The 20,118-nt window shown below is 34.1% G+C and overlaps 2 protein-coding genes across 6 annotated transcripts; one reads left to right on the forward strand and one right to left on the reverse strand.

Annotated features, from left to right (window-relative positions):
• Positions 1-6,979: 6,979 nt before the first annotated feature.
• LOC136780481 (meiosis-specific nuclear structural protein 1-like) lies at positions 6,980-12,654 on the reverse strand. 2 transcript variants are annotated; one of them, XM_066738855.1, is made up of 7 exons: positions 12,526-12,654; positions 11,826-12,013; positions 11,183-11,512; positions 10,338-10,667; positions 9,426-9,752; positions 8,721-8,993; positions 6,980-8,166 (listed from the first exon to the last, which is right to left on the reverse strand). In XM_066738855.1, exons 2-7 carry the CDS (start codon positions 11,866-11,868, stop codon positions 7,370-7,372), a joined length of 2,100 nt encoding a protein of 699 aa, XP_066594952.1. In that variant the 5' UTR covers positions 11,869-12,013; positions 12,526-12,654; the 3' UTR covers positions 6,980-7,369. The 2 variants fall into 2 exon arrangements, with proteins under 2 accessions (XP_066594952.1, XP_066594953.1); XM_066738856.1 differs by lacking the exon at positions 11,826-12,013 and having other exon boundaries at positions 12,526-12,604.
• Positions 12,655-12,802: 148 nt separating this feature from the next.
• LOC136780437 (uncharacterized) lies at positions 12,803-19,137 on the forward strand. Of its 4 annotated transcripts, none has more exons than XM_066738789.1 (5): positions 12,803-13,150; positions 13,222-13,417; positions 14,543-15,399; positions 15,486-15,733; positions 16,153-19,137. In XM_066738789.1, exons 2-5 carry the CDS (start codon positions 13,351-13,353, stop codon positions 16,154-16,156), a joined length of 1,176 nt encoding a protein of 391 aa, XP_066594886.1. In that variant the 5' UTR covers positions 12,803-13,150; positions 13,222-13,350; the 3' UTR covers positions 16,157-19,137. The 4 variants fall into 4 exon arrangements, with proteins under 4 accessions (XP_066594886.1, XP_066594888.1, XP_066594887.1 ...); XM_066738791.1 differs by having other exon boundaries at positions 13,222-13,413; XM_066738790.1 differs by lacking the exon at positions 13,222-13,417.
• The last annotated feature ends 981 nt before the right edge of the window (positions 19,138-20,118 follow it).

A 20,118-nucleotide genomic window follows, 5' to 3' on the forward strand; every position in this document is an offset into this window, starting at 1 on the left:
TAATTTTAAATATTTTCTTCAGATAACTATATATCGGTTTAACCTTGAGAGGAATGCTGAAAGACACGAAAATCGGCAGGAATTTTTAAAATAGGAACCAATATTGTTTATTGCGAGCCCTTCTAGGCAACCTCAAAAGCTTTCAAAACACTTTAATATTGTAGCATTTAACCAAATTGTTTACGAGAGATTTAGATTCAAAATTAGAGGTTGGTGAGCGAATACGAGTGGGTATGCGCAGCGGTCGCGTACGCACCACTTCAGTCAACCTGTTTCTATGTACAATTTCAAATTCAAATATCTCGTAAACGTTTTGGTTAAATGTTACATCGTTACAGTGTTCTGGAAAGCTCTGGAGGGCAGCTACAAGGGTACGCAATATAAAATATAGTTTCCTATTTGAAAATTCTACGTAATTTTCATATTTCTTTCAGAGTGATTCTGAAGGTAAAACGAATATAACCATTTGACAGATTTTTAAAACTATTAAATATACATATAAAACAGTTTTTTATGTGCTTTATGTTTTTATCATCGAGCCACACTAACGTGTCTCTTGATAAGGATTGAAACTAATACTCGAAGGTATGTATATGCGTAAATTCTTCCAATACTAATTTTCTTTTCCTTTCTATTCAAATTCAACTATTAGTATTCTATCAACATTAATTCTATTACAGAAATATTAAAAGGCTTTTATAATAGTTAAAAAAATCCATGTACTAAATGAGCAGAGTACATGATCTTTGTGAAGTTTCTTAAACAGTGAGAAGACTTCAAAGAAATAGTAAAATGAGTAGAAGAAGGAAATTTAAGCAGACACGTTTCAGCTAGCAAGAATGGTTGTCAAAAGTGTTGGAAGATGGTACAATGGTATTGGCTTGGTTTCAACGATACTTTTAACGCGAGGCCTCGCTGGATGGCAGACAGAACTGGAGTAAAGTCGACGGTAAGATAAAAGAAGTAGTACTGGGAGAAGAAGAGAAGAAAAGGGTTATTTGGCCATCCTCTAGAATTTTAGTGAGTATCGGCAAATCAAGGGATTTTTTAAAAATTCTGATATTCTTCAGGGGGAGAATAATGAAACTTTTTGCATGAAAAGCATCCCAGAACAATGGCCTCTGCGATATGCCAATGGTAATGTCTAGGAAGAAAACACAACTCTCTCTCTCTCTTTCTCTATATATACATATCTTTCTCTTTCTCTTAGTTTTTTTTAAAGCTTCATTAATTTCATCATCTGTAGTAAAATTGTTAGAATTTTTTACATTACACGAATCTGCGTGACTAAGGACTCAGAATTCACGGCTGAAAAATGTGGACTTGGATGAATATCAGCAATAGGAAAATTGTAAATTCGATATTGCATAAATTCATGCTTGTGAATAATTTTATGTTTGACTTTTAGACGTTTTGAATGGTAATGGCGAAAGATATGTCAGGAAAGAAAAGTGCAGGAAGAATGTGGAGAAAAACTGGCAACGGAATTTGATTGGAAGGGTAGATTGGAATGGCGTGTTCTATAAAGTAGTGGTGTAAGTAAAATATTGCTTGTGCGAGAAAACGACTGGGTTATGGATGGAATAGGAAAAAGAAGGGAGGGGGGGGGGGTGGTTGGAGAATCGAGCTAGTTTTCGAAGGTACGTCAGATATGCAGAAAAGAACGTAATGCAAACAAAGTTTCTTGCGCAGAGATCCGCTGCGTGGCTCCGTGTAATCCATTCCTTTACATGTCAAAAATCTCTAAAAGGAAGAACTTTAGAATTTGGAGTTTAGCTACCGCTGATATTACTAGAACTTTAACATCGCAACGTGTTGAGCAATAAAAGCGAAGTATGCAGTGAGATAAAAGAAAACTTAACTGCTTTCACTTGTCTGTCAATCTGTCTTCAGTACTTTAGGGCAGATATCGAGGAATGCACAGATCGACCATGAAGAAAGGAGGCAGTGAAATATGGAACGGGACAGAAATGTAGGCAGACATGGACAAAGGGAAAGAAAGGGGTAACTTAATTTAAAAAAATGGAATACAATATAATTTACAAGAATAATCTTTGCAAAATTATTCAAAAGGCTCACATATAACCACTTGTTTTTATTATATACAGAATTATTTATATGAAATTATTTCAATTATTAATTGAAAACGAATCATAAACTCTTATGTTGATTGTACTTCATGACTTCTTTATTTCTCTGGTTATTAAGGAATAATAGGAGGCTCGTTTAATTACTGGGTAAGTATAAACATTGCAGAAATGTTCCATGTCGTTTTAATTGAGTTTTAGATTAAACCTTTGCAGCGATGCAAAGTGATCGTGGCGAGGGTGGCTGAAGAGGATTTGTATTCATTTTTCGTGCTTGGCTTGCCATATTCTTGAAGATTCGAAGAATACAGCTTGCTGGGGCGAGACATCCTCTCCCTTCTCTTCACAGACGAATATAATTTGCGCGATCCAAGAGAGATTGAGAGGCTCTCGAAAGTTGTTTGCTCGTACTTTGCATGACTTGCTGAAAGAGTATCCTCGATGAGAATGCCAGGGGACAGTTGCGCTGGGGTGAAAAGAAACTCGTCTGAATAGGGGTAAAAACTCTGGTGAGGTAGTGTGAGTTGTACAAGAATTCATTTGACTGATACCACGAAGAAATTCTTGGTGAAAAGATGACTTTAAAATTTCTCTCTCCATTCTGCACTGCAAAGTGTTTCTTCAGCAATGTGTTGCTGAATTTAAATTAAATACATCAGCATTTTTTTCCTTTCAAATGTTATTAGTGAGCTGTATCGCCTTGAATTCCAAAATCTGCGAGGTTGCCTTGTAAATCCACAGGTCTCCGTTTCTCAAAAAGCTGAACTATCCTCGTAAAAAACGACAAGAGCTTGGCTATTGTTAGGATCGACACTGAAGAGGACATTCCGAATCGCATAAACTGACTGCTCCGTCAGATTGAGTTGCGTAGTGCTTCTGTACATGAAAAGATCGTTTCTGAACGTAATTTTGTCCAGAACTCTGGATTGCTTTGATTTAGAATCGTATAGCCGAATCTCACTGTCTCATAAAACACATCTTTTTAACACTGTATATATTGCTATCACTCCTAATTCATTATTTGACTTTTATTCTTAACGTTGGAGTAACGTCAGCTTGGGAACAGTCCTTAAAAACTTCACGAACGAATTTTTCTATATTCACAGAAAACTTGTAATTTAGGACTTGTGGAAACCACACGAATCTGTAAAAGAGAAGTTCAAACAAAACATTCCAAATGGATTTACTTTGAAATTTCATATTAAGCAATTAATCAATAGACCTTCTTAAAACTTTTCTAGGATATTGAATAATATTTTGAAAGTAGAATTTTTTAAGAAAAAATAGCATAGATACAGTAACGACTTGTAAGACATAGAGATGGGTATTATAGGGACAGAAATAATTATATCTGTAATTTGGTACTTATTTATAAGTTTTTAGTAAGATAAATAATTTATTATTAACATATTTGAATATTTGATTCGCTTGATATTGAGTAAGGTAAAAAGACAACATACATCAATCGCTGCAGTGACCTAATACGTAATGAAGTCTAGCTTCATAGGTTTGTTGATACCCAACAGTAACTGGAATGTCTGGTATACATATATTCCTAGTAACGTTTGTAGTAGTAGTGAATTAATAGCTGCCATCCTTAATTAATCCTGATAGTCAAATCGAGTATTCGTAATCAAGTATATACATTCCATAAATCGATATCTCGTAATTAATGTACACTTCGATGTTGAAACAAGTTTCCCTATTTTGTTTGTATGCAGTAATTATACGACTGGTTTTTATCATAAAGAGATTAGCGCTCACTAAAAACTGTTATTAGCTAATATAAGATTATAAAAGTACAGAGAGGAAATTATAGTTGATAATAAGTATCGTGATTTGAACCTTATATTTAGTGCATTGGAATTAAATTTTAACAGATCAATGAGACAAAAATAATTGTTATACATTAATTCTTCCTTCTATTAAAAGAAGGGTCAAAAGGAGACCTATAAACAGCTTTCGTAATTAAAAAAAAAAATTATCAACTCATTTATTTAAAAGCTTATTTAAACTCTGCGGTTCATTTACAAAATCATACAATCTTCTATTTTAGAGACCAGTATAAAATGACAATTTATGCTATAAATAATTTGCTAAAATATTGTTTCATCAAGCTTCCTGTGCAAAATCCACAAAACGAAATTGGTAACCAAAATTGCAAGAAAAACATCTCTAATATTGATGTGATTTATTTCGTGGTTTGGCATACGAACCACAGAGATATCGGTCTAGAAATGATAAATTTATAGTTGGAAATGTTGATGAATAAAAAATGTAATTTTTATTCTTCATACCCTCACACGTATTCTTTGGTACAAGCTTTAAACGTTAAATTATTGCGCCTTAAATATTAAAGCAATAATTTCGTGTTAAAGTTCTGATCGTATGGAAAGTTAATTTTTAAACGAATCAGGTAAAAGGTGGTTGTAGCCTTTTAAGTGGTATTCTGTAAAATCAGTGTTTGGGTCATCAATGAGAGGGGTAGTTGTATTATACGGATAATGTTGAAAGCGACAGGTAACGGCGAAAATGAAATTCCGTAGGTGTGTGTCCTTTAATGTTTTGCAATTTACGAGTGGGGCAGAATGCTGGCGCTAGCTGCGAAATGATACGAGTAGGAGGCAGTTTCCGCGTTCAACCAGTTTTATTCCACCAGAGCAGCCAAAGTGCTGAAGTGCCGCGAACGCGAACGCGAGCGCAGCACGCGTAAGCACGTAATCTGCCGGTCTTTCGCAATTGGGATTGGGACAAGCGTGTAAAAAGCTGTACGTTAAAACCGGAAGAGGGAGGGGGGGGGGGGTGGGGCAAGGGGGAATACCGGAACGGACCGACTCGGACCGGCTGGTGGTCCCCATAGAGAAGCTCTCGGCGCGCGCGTCAAAGAGAAAAGTTAAATTTCAACGTTAAAAGGATTAACGCTCGAGTGGCTGAAAAATTCATTTAGCTTCCTTTTTCTCATTAATCTCTCATACATTTACTCATTGACAGTTCCAAGCCGGATTACCAAAAATACGAATTTTAGGTTCACTGCCATTTAAATGTGGCATGACTTATTATTTTCAATCTCGCATGATTAATTCACCAACCATAAAAATTAGACTCGGAACACTATCAATCACTTTCAATGTTTCTACAGCAGTTTTTCACTTTTCTGTCTTCAACGTAAGGCTCGTCAATTTTTTCAAGCTATTTTTTCCCCAAAATTCAAAGGAATGAGAAAATAATGGCTTTTGGTGTCTTTTAAAAATTGTAATATAAGAGGAAAAAAACATGAAATCTCGATGAGAGACAGGAATGAATCAATGCGCGACTGGATTTACTAATTTAGAGAAATTCTTCCATTGAAAAGCTAGAGCATAGTCAGCTATACACCTGGCTCGATCTGGATTGTCCTTTTACTGGTGTTGTAAATTTGTAAGAGGAAACTCTATCTGCGTAGTGACTTTTATAAGTTCCGGTGCGAAAAAAGGATGAAAAAAGGAGGGTAACAGGATTATTCGTGGAAATAGTAGGAAGCGGTAGTACTGTTCGATAAAATTAGCAATCTGTTGGTGTCAGCCCGGAACAAATAGAATTCGAAGTGAGTAGGAGAAGCTCCTCTAGTTGTCAGCGAGATGGTTAGCGAGGCGTAATGAAATCCGATATTGATTAGTTTGCGTCGTTTGGTCCACTGCATAAAGTTTGGTTCGCGTCACGCACGTCGAGGCTAAATAACTAATCGTAATTAGAGCAATTACGGCGAGACTTCGATGCCCAAACGAATTTACGCGGCCGCCATTCTTCATTTCGCCCACTAAATTCGTTATGCCTTTTCCCTGTTGACCTGTCCATGCGTTTCCCGGATAGCCACTCCGCTTTCTTTCCCCTTTTCCGCTATTTCGAATTTTATCCATCGATCTTATATTCTGCTCGATCAATTATCGCACACGCTTCGATCATTTTAATCCCACTTGCCTTGAATTTCCTACGATTTTGCCACGTAGAAACGCTGTATACATTCTCCATACATCTTTATCATTGGCATTAACAATCTCAATTTTGAATAGGAGTGATACTTAAATTTAGAAAAATATATCTACAGAATAACAGAAGTAACGCAGTGCTATCTATAGTGGGTTACAATGATTCGAGTGTGAATTATAGAGAAACCAGGAAATATTGAAGTAAAAAAGTGGGGGGGAATAACGAAGAAGATTAATTAAGGAGCAATCTGAATATGGCAGTTGGAGAGTTTGATGGAATAGTAGAAGAGGGTTGAAATGGATAGTAGCGAGCCGTAACTGGATGTTCACGCTAGCCAACGGTAGCTCGATTGATTTCCTGACTTTATACATGAGACACGAAACACTATTTACCGCGCGGCGAGAGCGTGTGGATACTGAAGAGCTGGCGCAAGCAGGGCGTGTCGGATTACACGACTCGAACTTCTAGTGTACCTATAGTGATTTACCCCGAGTTCAAACATCATCAACCCCATAGCATGCTAGCCAAAGCACCCTTCTATAAGGAGCATTAACTGCATCACGACTAAATCTCATCCCATTCCCTACGACTTTTCGATCAGCCTTTGGTTTAATTTTATCTTGTTCTTTCCTATTACACCTTCTTATCTCACTATTTCGTATGAAAACATATTCAACGCTTTCTTACTTTAGCCAACGTCTACCAAACTTGCCTATATTACATTTATCAATGCTTGTACGTCTAGTACTCGAATGAGGTTGCATTAGAGTATGATTAGGTTTCTTCTAGTATTATGTTACTATTTCCGATATATAAACAAAATTAAGTTAGTCTATCTGTATACGTTGTTTCACAGAAAAAGATAGTGATTATTATTATGAAAAATCTTTTTACTGCAATACAGTAAATATACTTGTTTATTTCTTTATAGACTTACATATATTGTTGCTTTTAATTCCATAAAAATTGTTATAAAATTATAAAAGAACATTTAAATGCATATAAAGCCTTAGAGAGTTTTACTTTTAAATCTTAAATATTTCATATTAATAACACATTGATATTAAATTAGTCTTATAGCAATATTAAAAAAAACATATTTCTTTATTACCCTATTTATTATCTTCACTAGATCTTATTACGTTTTTACTAGTCTTTCTAGTATCAGGTAAAAGTAGCTAGTTACTCATTGTTGAAGACTGATACATGTACACAAAATAAAACTTATTCATTTTTCCAAGATTTTAACAACTTTTAACTGAATAATCGGATAACTAATTGTAACTTAACATTTCAACGGATAGTAAATTTAACTTCTAATAATGGTCTACGGGAGCTCCGTGCGAATAACCAGTAAAGTGAGAAGGCAAGCGCCATTGGTGACTGTATAGACGCCAGTACCATTGATAATAATCATAGTAGCGTTGCTGCAGACAATGATTATACCACGCTTGATGTTGATAATGATCAAACAATTGCTGTTGACTACGATTATATCGTTGCTGCTGAAAATGATCAAAATGATTCCGTTGATAATGATTATATTGTTGGTGCTGAAAATAATTACAATGGTTGTGCTGATAACGATTATATCGTTGCTGCTGAAAATGATCAAAATGATTCTGCTGATAACGATTATATCGTTGCTGCTGAAAATGATTACAATGATTCTGGTGAGAACGATCATTGCGCTGCAGGTGACTAGGATTATATGGCTTGTAATGATAACGGTTAAACCGTTGCTGACAAACATGCTTGTGCTGTGGTTGATATTGCCATTGGTTTTGAACATAAGTATGCTGTGGCGAATTCCATTGCTGTGTCAAGTTTTCATAATATGGTAGTGGCCATTTATGAAAATAATGAAACTGCTGGGTCCTATTCTGTTGTAGTGACATATTATTTTTTCGTTTGTATGGATTTGTCATCTTTTCTAGCGTTGAATATATTTGTTGCTGTAATAAAAGACATCTATTTTCTTGTTGTTGCGAATTCTCTTCTTGTTGTGTTGAACTTTCGTTCAAATTTTGCTGTAGATCTTGAAGCTGATTTTTTCGTAACTTCTTGAGCCGAGCTTTATGAAATCGTTTACTTTTCATTTTTAATTTTTTTTCTACAAAAAAAATTCATTCTATAGTCTAAGTAGAAAATTTTATTATGTAATTAAGTTTTTTAATAAGGATTCAATATTCGTGAAAACACTTGATTTGAAGTATTGAATAATTTAATAGGAATTTATGAATGAATGGTTGAATAATTATTTTCTTTGTTGAAGATAATAATGACAATTATCACTGAATATTCTCATAGCGACGAAGGTCACACCGCACCTTCTAAATTTTGTATGCATGATTCGAATAAGCTGTTTCAATGATAATAAATTTTATAATATTATTGTTCAGAAAGTTAGAAGCAATTAATGAAATCAGTTTTACGAAACACAACTTCGTGCTACAATGAATATTCTATAAATAATAATTTTTCCACAAAATAAATCGCTAAAATAAGACGCTCCGACCAGAAAAATTTGCGTTATAATATTAGCAGCGCTTTACCAAGTTACATATTTAATATAGAAATCTATTTATACTGTAACTAATTATAATAAATAAACCTACTTGGTCTACATGATGGTATAAAAGGAATTCAAAGCAAAAAAATTCTTACTTTTACATTTTACTTCGGGATGAATTAGATTCTGTGTAACTGTGGTTACAACTTCTATTTCTGAACTGTTCCCATCGTAATCCTGGAGCTTTTGTACAAAATTATTTTGTTGCAACGGTGGAGATTTCTCTTTCTGTTGCAGCGGCTTCTTCATTTCTTGCAGCGCTAGATTCTTTTTCCATTTCTGGTTAGGACCCTGAGGTTGATTTTTTCGAAGCCTCTTAGGTTGAGCTTCAAGAGGCCGCTTCCTCTTTTTCGATTTAATTTTTTTTTCTTGAAAATAAAAGGTAATTATTAAAAAAAAACTCAATAGAAAATATTATTGTGCAATTAAAATTTTAATATAGTCTTAATGCTTGCTAAAAAATTGATATGGATCTCTAAATATTATTATATAAAATCTAAAATATGAGATACTAAGTAGGCTTTTCTTTATTAACAATATTAAACAATTCGGAGTAATTTTTTTTATTCTTTGAAGTTTATCAACATTTCTATTATCTGCATATATGGAACGATTAATAAAATCATAAGAACAAATCAATTGACTGAAATAAGTTTACCAGATGCTTTTGCTGTGTGATAAGAAAAATACTTTAGTAAGTTACGTTATACAAATCTATACTACTAATACTCGCAATTAATTAGCGTTCACAGTATATACTAAGATTGAATAAAAGAATTTAAAAGTAAAAAAATTCTTACTTTGGTGTTTTACTTCGGTCTTAATTGGATTGTATGTAATCATGTCTGTAATTTCTTCTTCTGATCTATCCTTAATGTCATCCAGAAGTTGCTGTTGTAGGACATTATTAGGTTGCAGTAGCAGATTTTTCTTTTGCTGTATCAATGTCTTTTTATTTTTTTCCTGCGTTAGATTCTTTTGCTGTTGTTGCATCAATGGATTTTTCCCATTTTCCTTTGGTTGTTTCTTCGTTAATTTCTCTCTTAGATCCTGATGGTGAATTTTACAAAACCGTTCGAGTTGAGCTTTAAGACGTCGCTTCTTGTTTTTCGATTTATTTTTTTTTTCTTTAAAAGGAAAAGTAGCTATTTTAAAAAAACTCAGTAGAAAATAACATTGTGCAATCAAAATTAAATTTTTTTTTTTAATATGTACGAAAATGGTTCTTTTATTAAAACTATCAATTCTAACATTAGCGAATTTTCGTACTAGATTTCGTACTGCTTAAGGTTTATTAACTACTTTCTAAATCAAATTTATTTTGTGTAAATAACTCGATTAATTTTTAATTATATTAAGTTTCTCAGAATATTATTATCTCGAAGGTACAGACTAGTTGATAAAATTATAAGAAAAAAACGTTAGACTGAAACACGCTTATCAGATGGATTTGCTTTGTGATAAATATAGCACTACAGTATGTTTTATGTTCTACCTTTTATAGAAATCTATACTATCAATACTCGCAATAAATTAATGTTCATGACACATACTATAGGCCTCTTTTTGTTATATACACTTTTGACACTTTACGCGCTTTTTACGGTTCCAACTTATATAAAGAATGAAGACAAAAATAGGAAAAAGTGTAGACAACAAGGACAGACCTTACAATTGGATAAAAGAATATAAACTTTAAGAAAAATTCTTACTTTTACATTTTACCTCGATCTTAAATGAATTGTCTTTAGTAATGGCAATAGTTTTTACTTCTGATATACCCTTATTGTGATACTGAAATCTCTGTTGTAGGCTATTATTATTTGGTACGAGCGACAGATTATCTATTTGATATATCGGTGCTTTTTTATGGTTTCCGAGCGCTGGTTTCTTCTTTTGCCGTTGCAGGAGCAGATTTTTTATCTTATTCTGGGGCTGTTTTTTCTTTAATTCCTGTTTTATATCTTGAAGTTGGTTTTTTCCAAGCTTGTCGAGTTTAGCTTTAAGACGCTGCTTCTTGTTTTTCGATTTGAATTTTTTTTCTGGAAAAAGAATAGAAGTTATTTTAAAAAACTTCAGTAAAAAATAAAACGGTGTAATAAAAATGTTTAAATAATTTTAATATTTATAAAAAAGATTAATTTGAAGAGATATATGATTAGATGAAAAATTATTCCTTTGTTAAAGCTATCAGTTTTAGGGTCTGCGAATTTTCGTACCTACTACTATATAGGTTTTGTAGCGCTTGGAGCTCACCAACTATCTTCCAAATCAAATTTAGTTTGTGTAAATAATTCGAATTATTTTTGACTCTATTAAGTTTGTCAATATTACTGTTACTTCGAAGGTGCGGAACGGTTAATGAAATTACGAGGAAAAAACGTTAAGTTAAGACTAGCGTACCAGATTGGTTGGCTTATTATAACCACATCACTATACCATGTTTCATGTTCTACATTTTACAGAAATTTATACTACCAATACTCGCAATAAATTAACGTACACGATATTTATTATAATTGAGTTAAAAAAAATAAAAGCCAAGAAAAATTTTTACTTTTACATTTTTCTTCGGTAGTAAATGAATCGTGTTTGGTCATGGCTGCAACTTTTGCTTTTGATCTACCCTTATTGTGATACTGAGGTTGGTGTTGTAGACTATTATGATTCAGTTGCAACGACGGATTCTTCTTTTGTCGTATAGATGGTTCTTTATTCTTTTCCATTGCTGAATTCTTCTGTTGCTGCAGTAGCGGATTTTCCTGCTCTTTCAGATGCCGTTTCTTCTTTAATTCCTGTTTGAAATCCGAAAGTTGATTTTTTTGAAGCTTCTCCAATTGAACGTTAAGAGGCCGCTTCTTGATTTTCGATTTCAATTTTTTTTTCTCTTGAATAAGAAAAGTTACTGTTTTAAAAAGTCTAAGAACAATTTTATTTTAATTTTATTAAACTTATCAATATTGTTGTTATTATCTTGTATGATATTACGAAGCGATTAAATTATTAAAGTAAGAAAATACTACATTAAAATACGCTTTCTAGGGTTTCCTGCATTATATTAGTAGCACTAATGAATGTTATATTAAATAAAATATTTTGTAGGAATCTTCTAATTATTCCACCGATATACTCGCAGTGATAAAATAATTGTGGCTTATTTGAATGGATAAAAGAAATTAAAAATTAACAAAAGTTCTTACTTTTACACTCTTGTACGGTTTTCTTATAATTGCGTACATTCATCGCTATGACTTTATTACTTTTGATATATTTTTATCATAAGTACTTTTCAAAGAACGTTATGAAACACTAACATCTAGTTTTTAACTAAAATAACAATGAAGCGTATAATTCATCAATCGTTATAAGCATAATCACATGTACAGGGCTGAAAATCGAAAATGGAAAAAAATGTTAATATTGTCAAACAAAGGAAATAATGAAATGCTATTCATTTATTTCTTTATATAGAGACCGTGCACACTAGCACAATGACAGTGAGATAAGAATGTATATTGGTGTATATGCATACTATCAGCGCAAACTATCGGTCAATTTTCGCAGTTTTTGAGTGTAATTTATTTATACGTGTACAGTTATACATTGACACTTCGCTATCATTGTGTTGGTGTGCACGGTCTCTATAGAGTAAATAGGGGTTAACCACAACCTAAAGCTAAAAGCATGCACATATAAAAAGATTTATTGCAATTAGTAAGGTTTGAAAAAGATCCTAAGCAAAAATATAATATCTTTACAGTTATAAAAAGATACAGTTTTCGTATATATGTGTGACTCTATATTGGCAAAAAACCTCCAATACTATATTCTAATTACTACAGATTTACTCCAGCTATGGTTATCAAGCTGTTTGTCTCGCTAAAACTTTGAAATGTATACCTAGCATCCAATCAAATCACAGCACTGATTATAAAAGTTTTACTTTTTTTGATTAACAGTCATTGCATTCAACCGATTTTCTGTTACGTTTGTTTCTACACCACAAAAAGATTGCACACGCAGCGTCTCATTCGTAGTGCCTGTTTATTATAGCTGTTCAAGTTCACTCACAGGTGTCAGTGGTGTCACTCCGTTACCCTACCCCACTCCAGCGTTAGCATCTTCCCCTCCCCTTCATCCAACATCTCTTTCTTCTAGTCACTACTCACTACTTACTAAACTACTTGCTAAACTTGCTTGGCTTCATTGATTGCTTCACGAGTACTCTTGCCCTCAGTCAGATTTCGTTCGATTTGTCATCTTCAATTATAGTGCACAAATAAAAATAGTTCTGTGAACGATTTTAACACTTGTTGAAAATAAATGAAGAGACCTTATAGGAAGCGAAATTACCTAATGTCTTACTAACAACTGTTATAGTAATCTAGTATAGCTTTAGTTAAAATCTACGGCAATACTACGGTTTATCACTCATCTTCAGTAATAAGACACGAACAAAGAAGTATCAAAAGCTGTTAATAAGAATAAGTTGATTTGCCAGTCATGGAGCTGCCAGTTATCAAAAGTAAGAATTCCATGATCATTGCTGTTTTATTTACTAGTCCTGCGTAATGCTGATTTTCTTCGTTTATTCAGAAGCCTCTGTTTTGAGAATTCAATACAAGAAAAACAACTGATTTGAGTAATAATATGCCAATAATATTAGAACAAACTATACACTTTTGATTAAATCATTTTAGAAATGACTGTTCAATTACTTAAGTTATGATGGTGAAAACAAGTCTTCGACTTTTCAAATCGATTTACAGTACTAAAATGCCAAAAAATGTAGGTAAATAATTTTAGTTTACAATTCCTATATACAATAATTGCGCAGCACTTTGAAACTTCGTTTTTCATTTCGAATCCAGTGTTGGAAACAGGATGAGGAGCAAGTAAACGTTTTTTTCTTCAGTTATACGAGACAAGACGCGAACACAACAATATTCTTTGCGAACATCATTGTATTGTATGTTTGCTAAAAAAAATTAAACGCATAAGATAATATCAGTAAAATTCATTGTTTTACAAATCACATTAAAATATTGTTCATAATAATTATTTATATTTTAAAAATTAATGTGATACTAAATGTGTCAATATGATCTTTATTGGTATACAATTTATTTTTACTTAAAGTTCGGATTGACTTCAAATTTGGTATTATTTTAACTGTCGTGTTATAAATTATTTGTTAATAATATTTTTAAGGCAGTTGGATCACAAATTTCTGTTGCGTTTAGCTTGTTTTTTTCTATTGTATTGTTTATTGTGTAAGGATTAGTTTCGTTCCTGCATAGGCTCAGCATGATGAGTCAAAAAATGTTGGAAATAACTAGTGATAAACCCTTTTGAGGAGCTTTGCGGCAGCTTACCGAGAAATTATTGTATAAACAAAATCAGTAACGAGTATAAGAACTATCTAAGAATAAAAATGTATTTATTCGCTATTGACATTTTGAACTTTCACGAATCGGATATAAAATGAATATATAAAGACCGACCTTTATGGTCTAACTTTATATATTTCTAGATAATTTTTTCAATCAACTAATATTACAAATTGAATTATCGTTTTTGTTATTATCACATTGTTCGATAAGAAGATTTTCCGATATTAATGAATTTTTGTCTATTGTGGTGTGCAAATTTAATAAATTTTTTGCACGCAGCTTAGGATAAAGTAAGTGCTTGGCTAAAAGCCTTCACCCTTTCAGCTTCTACCACTGCATGCTTTTCACTACGCCTATAATTCTCTCCATGAAAATAAATATATTTCTATTTTTCCGTAATGCTCTTAGAATCTTATACCTACAGTAGTGTCGTAAAGCTGCAAAGAGCTTGGTAATGTCCCTTCAAATATAAGGGCAAAATAACCTTGTTAAAAAAATATAATTAACATGATATTATTTTCTAGCGGAAAACGAGCAGACGGAAGAAAAAAAAGAAGTTCCGACAGAGGAACAGGTGGAAAAGCAGATAGAAGCAAAAATAGAAAAGCAGGAATCTGAAGCTTCTGTACCACTGATGGAACTGCAGCAACAACCGGCGCAAGATTCGCTGGTACCAAATGCGTCCACGACAAACCTAACCTCGATAAATCTGAGCTCAACAATTCTTTCGACGCAGAATTCATTGCTGGAAAAGCTACAAGAGATAACTTTACTGTCGCGAGAAATATTGGCGGAATACAACAGTTTCAAAAATACGGCGTTAAATATTCCACTACCTCAAATTACAGAACGTTTAAACCTAACCGCGCCAAATTTTTCGTTGGAAAATTTGGAACAGCAAATTCCTATACCTTGTAATAACACATGGTTGGAAGATCTGCGAAAGATAAATTGGTGGGTAGACAATTTGATTTTACGATCAAGGAAGTTGTTGAATTTCATAATAGCAAATCCAAAACTGGAAAGTGCAGAGATACGGAAACTGGAGACACAACATCCCCTACATCAAGATTGGTTAAAAAAAGATCTTGGACAGATTAGGTCATGGTTAGCAAAAGCGATGACACAACAGAAGGAAATTAAAAATTCCCCGCCGCTTGATGTGGCGCCACTGTCGTCAAACGTCATCCTAGAAAATCCTCTGACACAAGTGACACAACAGACTTTGCCTCCGTATCAGCCCGCAATACAGCAATCAGAAATTGTTAGCAATGTTAGCCAGTACACTGTTACCTCTACGACTTCGCTACATAGAAACAATGGAAATATGACTATATCCAATGAGAGAAGAGAAGTTATTCATGTATCACATTCTCAAAATGTAAAAATATTTCATTAAATTTTTTCTTATATAATAAATTTGTTAGACTGTTTTTAACTGGCAAGGTTAAATAATTTGTTATATAGAATAACCCAATGCCGATCAATATCAGTAATCAGCAGGTCTCGCAGAACTATTCAAGGAATACGGATTTTATTGCGCCATATAGAGGAGGAAGAAATTGGGGTGTACAAAGAGGTAGAAATTATCGAGAGCGAAGACGAGGACAAGGACAGAGACGCCATCGAAGACCGTATCATGCGGAATATTGGCTAACAGATTCGATTTATTACATCAGACATGGAAATACTACTTCATTATTTTTTAATCGTTGGTAATTTCTTTTTGAATATTAATGTTTAAAATTCTTGACAAGGTAATTAGTAGAAAATCTATTTTAATCACTTAAACATCTCTGGAATAAATAACTATAGTTCTTACTCAATATTAGTGATTAGTTGTAATATCTTTGCATTTGGTCTTTACTTCAATAATTAAAATTATGTTCAAAAAGAGTTTAGTAAAATTAAAATATAAAGTAGTAAATTTGATTGAACAATACAATTGCTTTTATGATTAAAAGCTTCTTATAATAACACTTTTTAGCTAGTTATCAATGAAATAAATTGTAATCAATTTCCTAAATTTGTGTAATTATAAAGAAGCGTTATTAGACTTGGTGGAAACGATAAAGCATAGTAAAGGCTGCATGAGTTGAACGAATTAGGTAATCGATTAATTTCCTGGTTCCAGGTAAGAGCATGGGCGAGAGGAGTGGAGGGTTTGGTGGAAGACAAGTTGAGCAGAGTGGTGAAGTGGGAAGAGGGGAGGAGTGATGCTTTTGTGCAGGATGAATCTACAGTGGAAAGTGGGCGTGGGTTCCAGGAGCGTTGCATCGTGATGCATAAGGGTGCGGGCCTATATGGCCCTTTATGGTACGTCGACTATGGCGGGGTTGCGGTGTGACGGGCCATTGTGTGGTTTCCTATGGCAAACATCGTCTCTGTAGGTGTCTGTGTGACACCAAGGCACGCATACCATATGTGTTCAAGATACCTGAGCGAGGGAGCAATTCGCATGCTGCGGAAAACCCAGCAGAATCGTTTGCCAGGTGTGTCGAGAACGGGGAAAACGTTATAGGTATACAGGCAAAATAAGGTGACACGCGCCAGAATACATACATATGGTTGACAAGTGGAGAAGCTGAAAACTGGCCAGTGACCAAGCTTCGTCAACCTTCGCTTTTTGGCCTTTTATAGCGATTATTATGTTATTTTAGTTTTTGCTTCGAGAAGAATCTTGTTTAAAATCACTGATCCATCAAGAGCTTATTTTTAGAAATTAATATAAATCATGCTAACAGTTATTCAATTATCTTTTGTTTTGTAATTTGATCAACAAACTTTCATTGCATTCTTTTACAAAATTGAAGCACAAGTTTTGTAACCACATGTAGAAGTTTAATTTAATTTTATGGTTTAATGAAACATTCAGAATAATGTTACATTAGCATTAACGTATTTCAATTTGTATTGCTTTCTGTTAATGTTCAGTTATTGAATAATTATCGTTTTTTTAGTATTTTAGTTTCTTAAGCAAGAAATGCTCACTATCATTATAATTGTGTTGTTTTAGTAAATTATAGATAAATTTCAGCTAAATTTTTTTGTAAAGCTGAAGTTATATAGTTAAAAACGTCGTGTTATCGTGAGACTGATCGAGTAGGGAATGCCTATAGCTTTCTTTCCTCGATGATTTTCCCTTTAATCTTTGTGAAAGTCATAAACCTCCTTGTGTCTTCTTTATATTAGCTGCTTTTCCTTTTTAAACGGACATGTGTATACTATAAGTGAGATAGATAGATGACGGATTGATAGATAGATAGGCGAGAGAAAGAGGGAGGGGGTGAAGTCGATGTTAGCTGCTGCTGCAATCAGCGAAGCGGAGTCCGAGCACCGATTAAGCGGAACTTCCGGTGGCTGAAGCCGATTTTCATGCTCGACGGAGCATTCGAGCAACGACTCGCGACCGAAGTCAAATTCGTGGCACGATCCACTTGTACACGTGTGTGCTTATCTATGCACAATTTACATTTACTCATTCTCACACCACTAAAGAAATTCATACCAACTCAATGACGTTACTTGCGCAATCTGTTAGAAACATGTTTTTGATTAGTTTGATGGCAATACTACCAATTAGAGTAATTTCATGAAACAATCAAAAACTAATTCAAAGATGCAATTAAAGTTGTTCCTTATCTGTTGAAAAATAAGTCAAATTATGAAAAGATAAATGGAAGTCCCATTATTATACATCAATTAATGTTTCTCTATTTATCGATGAGCAATATTGCTTAAATATGCTTGTGTATAGATTATTTAGCAGGAGTAAACTTTCTCATGAAATATTTCTTCTTCCTGACATTTAAGAAATGTTCTTTACCTGACTATATGGGATTTACTTGATATTTACGGTGGCACGTATTATCGCATAAAGCAGTCAAGCCAGGCATCTCAGGATAAGAAAGTTTCAAATTCAGCAAACTTTATTGAATACTTCGAAGCCTGGCCCGTATTTTCTGCTCAGCGTCGCAATAAAAGAGAGAAAAAATAACATTCGTTAAAACCATACGAAATCGTTTTTCTTAATTATATTGTCAATGCTGAACATTCGACTTTTAAGAATTTGAATGAGAGAGTGTTTTGGAAGAGCAATTTTGTCGAGCGAAATAATTATGTACGATGTAAGGGAAAGTGAAAATGTCTGTCGATAAATGAGATTAAATATGAAAATGGCGAGAAATGTTGCTCTGGGCAATTGAAAACTGGATGATTATTATTATAGATAAAGGGGTGTAAGGGGTATGATAATTAGGGAGGCTTGAATTATCGTGTAGAATGAAGCTCTTCCTGTGTTTGGGTGGTGTATCTTGCCCCGGGGACATTATTTAGCGGTGTTTGGAGGGGGTTGCTCACACCCTTCTATTGCTTCCACTGACATCCAAGCTAATATCCTTCCACTTCCTGTCAGCTATGAGCTATAGGTACATTCGAAAGGAGAGTGCTTTCCCACCCTCTTCTCTCACACGCAGACACACGCACGCGCATAACCTGATTCTCTGTTTCAGGATATTTCGTGGACATCTCCCCTCGACCCTCTTTCTCTCCTGCAGTCGTGTGCCCTCAGGCTCATCCGTCGTAGTCGAATTTCGGCTCTAGAAAAATCTCGTCCTCGCATTTCCAAACAAACTTTTCTCCGAATGGTTTTCCATTATTGCATGGAAAACATGTCGTCCGACAGTGAACAAATTTCATTTAAATAAACCTTTGACCCTTTCGCTTCCACTGTCAAATAAAATGAGATCAATCATTATTATTTCAAAATAACTCTTGTGGCTTCCTCGACAATCGATTATCGTCCCTTTCGATTTGAATTGTATAAATTTTGCAAAAGACTGAATTCTAATGTATTGTTAGTTTAATAATTTTATTGCATCCTACTTTATTTACCGTGTTATATAAATTATATAGTTATAATATAACTATAATCTTGAGCCATTTAGTTTTTATTTAATCCATCACTGGCAAATCGTTGCTCCTCGCACACAGATATTGGAATATTTGATGAGCGTCGTGAAAGCTGCCTGTGACTCTTCCGTTGATGGATTTATTTCGTCGATGCTTTGCGCGATGGAAGGTTTGCGTTTCGTCGAGATAGGAGGATATAGAGCTACAAGAAAACAGAATAATAAAGAGTAAAGGGTGGGAGGGTGAGAGGGAGGGGGAGGGTAAAAACTCCCATGACGACAGTACGTCGTCGCGTATCGTTCTCTAAAAATAGAATATAGAATGGCTCATAAAACCCCCTTTCGAAAACTAGCGAGAAGAAATGAACAGCAAAGCTGGTTGTTTGCTCGTAATTATCGCGCGTTATCTTTTTCCCGTAAAATCCTATTCAAGAGAGAAGATAGTCCGAGAAAACCTTTCTGTCTGCACGGCTGATCCAATACCATCCTTTGATTCTCACTTTGCATTTTAATGACCAATCGTCTGGCCATCGCCAACCCATAAAAGGACGTAACTGTCCTCTGCGCCCTTTTCAATATTTCCAACTCCAACGACAAACTTTCAGTCATTTATACCGGCGAATGAATCATCTACGCTTTGGCACTGCTCGTTACCTTTGCTAAAATATTGCCATTTTGCAGTATCAAATTTTACAGGAATTTTGAGAATAAATAATTAAAAAAAAAAAAAAAAATAATGAATTCTAACAATTTGCTGTATAACGAATAAAGGTCGAGTCCTTTGTTAATGAAGAATGTTTGATTTTCGTGAGAGAAAAATGATGAGAGCGATGAGACCCTGGTAGGATTGGTTTATGGTTCCATGTGCGTGGTTATATCGATTACCATGCGTTTAATTAACCAATCTGTATAACAATACCTATAAATTATTCACGGTTAACGAAAACAGTAGCACGTGTCACGCTTTCCGTTTACAGAGGCAGAGTGAATACGTATTAAAGGGAAGCCCGCCAATAATTATCGCCAGCCTCTATTTATTCTATGCGCGTGTAGTGTGCAGGGTTCAATTGATGCTCGTGTGTAATGTAATGTGCATATGTGTGCGTAACATGATAATGCGTTACGTGGCTGTTAAGTCGCGCGACTGTGTGTGTTTCTTACGAATAGCCGTGGTACGTATTTTCCTAGCA

This window comes from Prorops nasuta, unplaced genomic scaffold, assembly GCF_024137725.1.
Source record: "Prorops nasuta isolate Cenicafe-Biocafe unplaced genomic scaffold, Cenicafe_Pnas_1.2 PNAS00019, whole genome shotgun sequence".
NCBI lineage: Eukaryota > Metazoa > Arthropoda > Insecta > Hymenoptera > Bethylidae > Prorops > Prorops nasuta.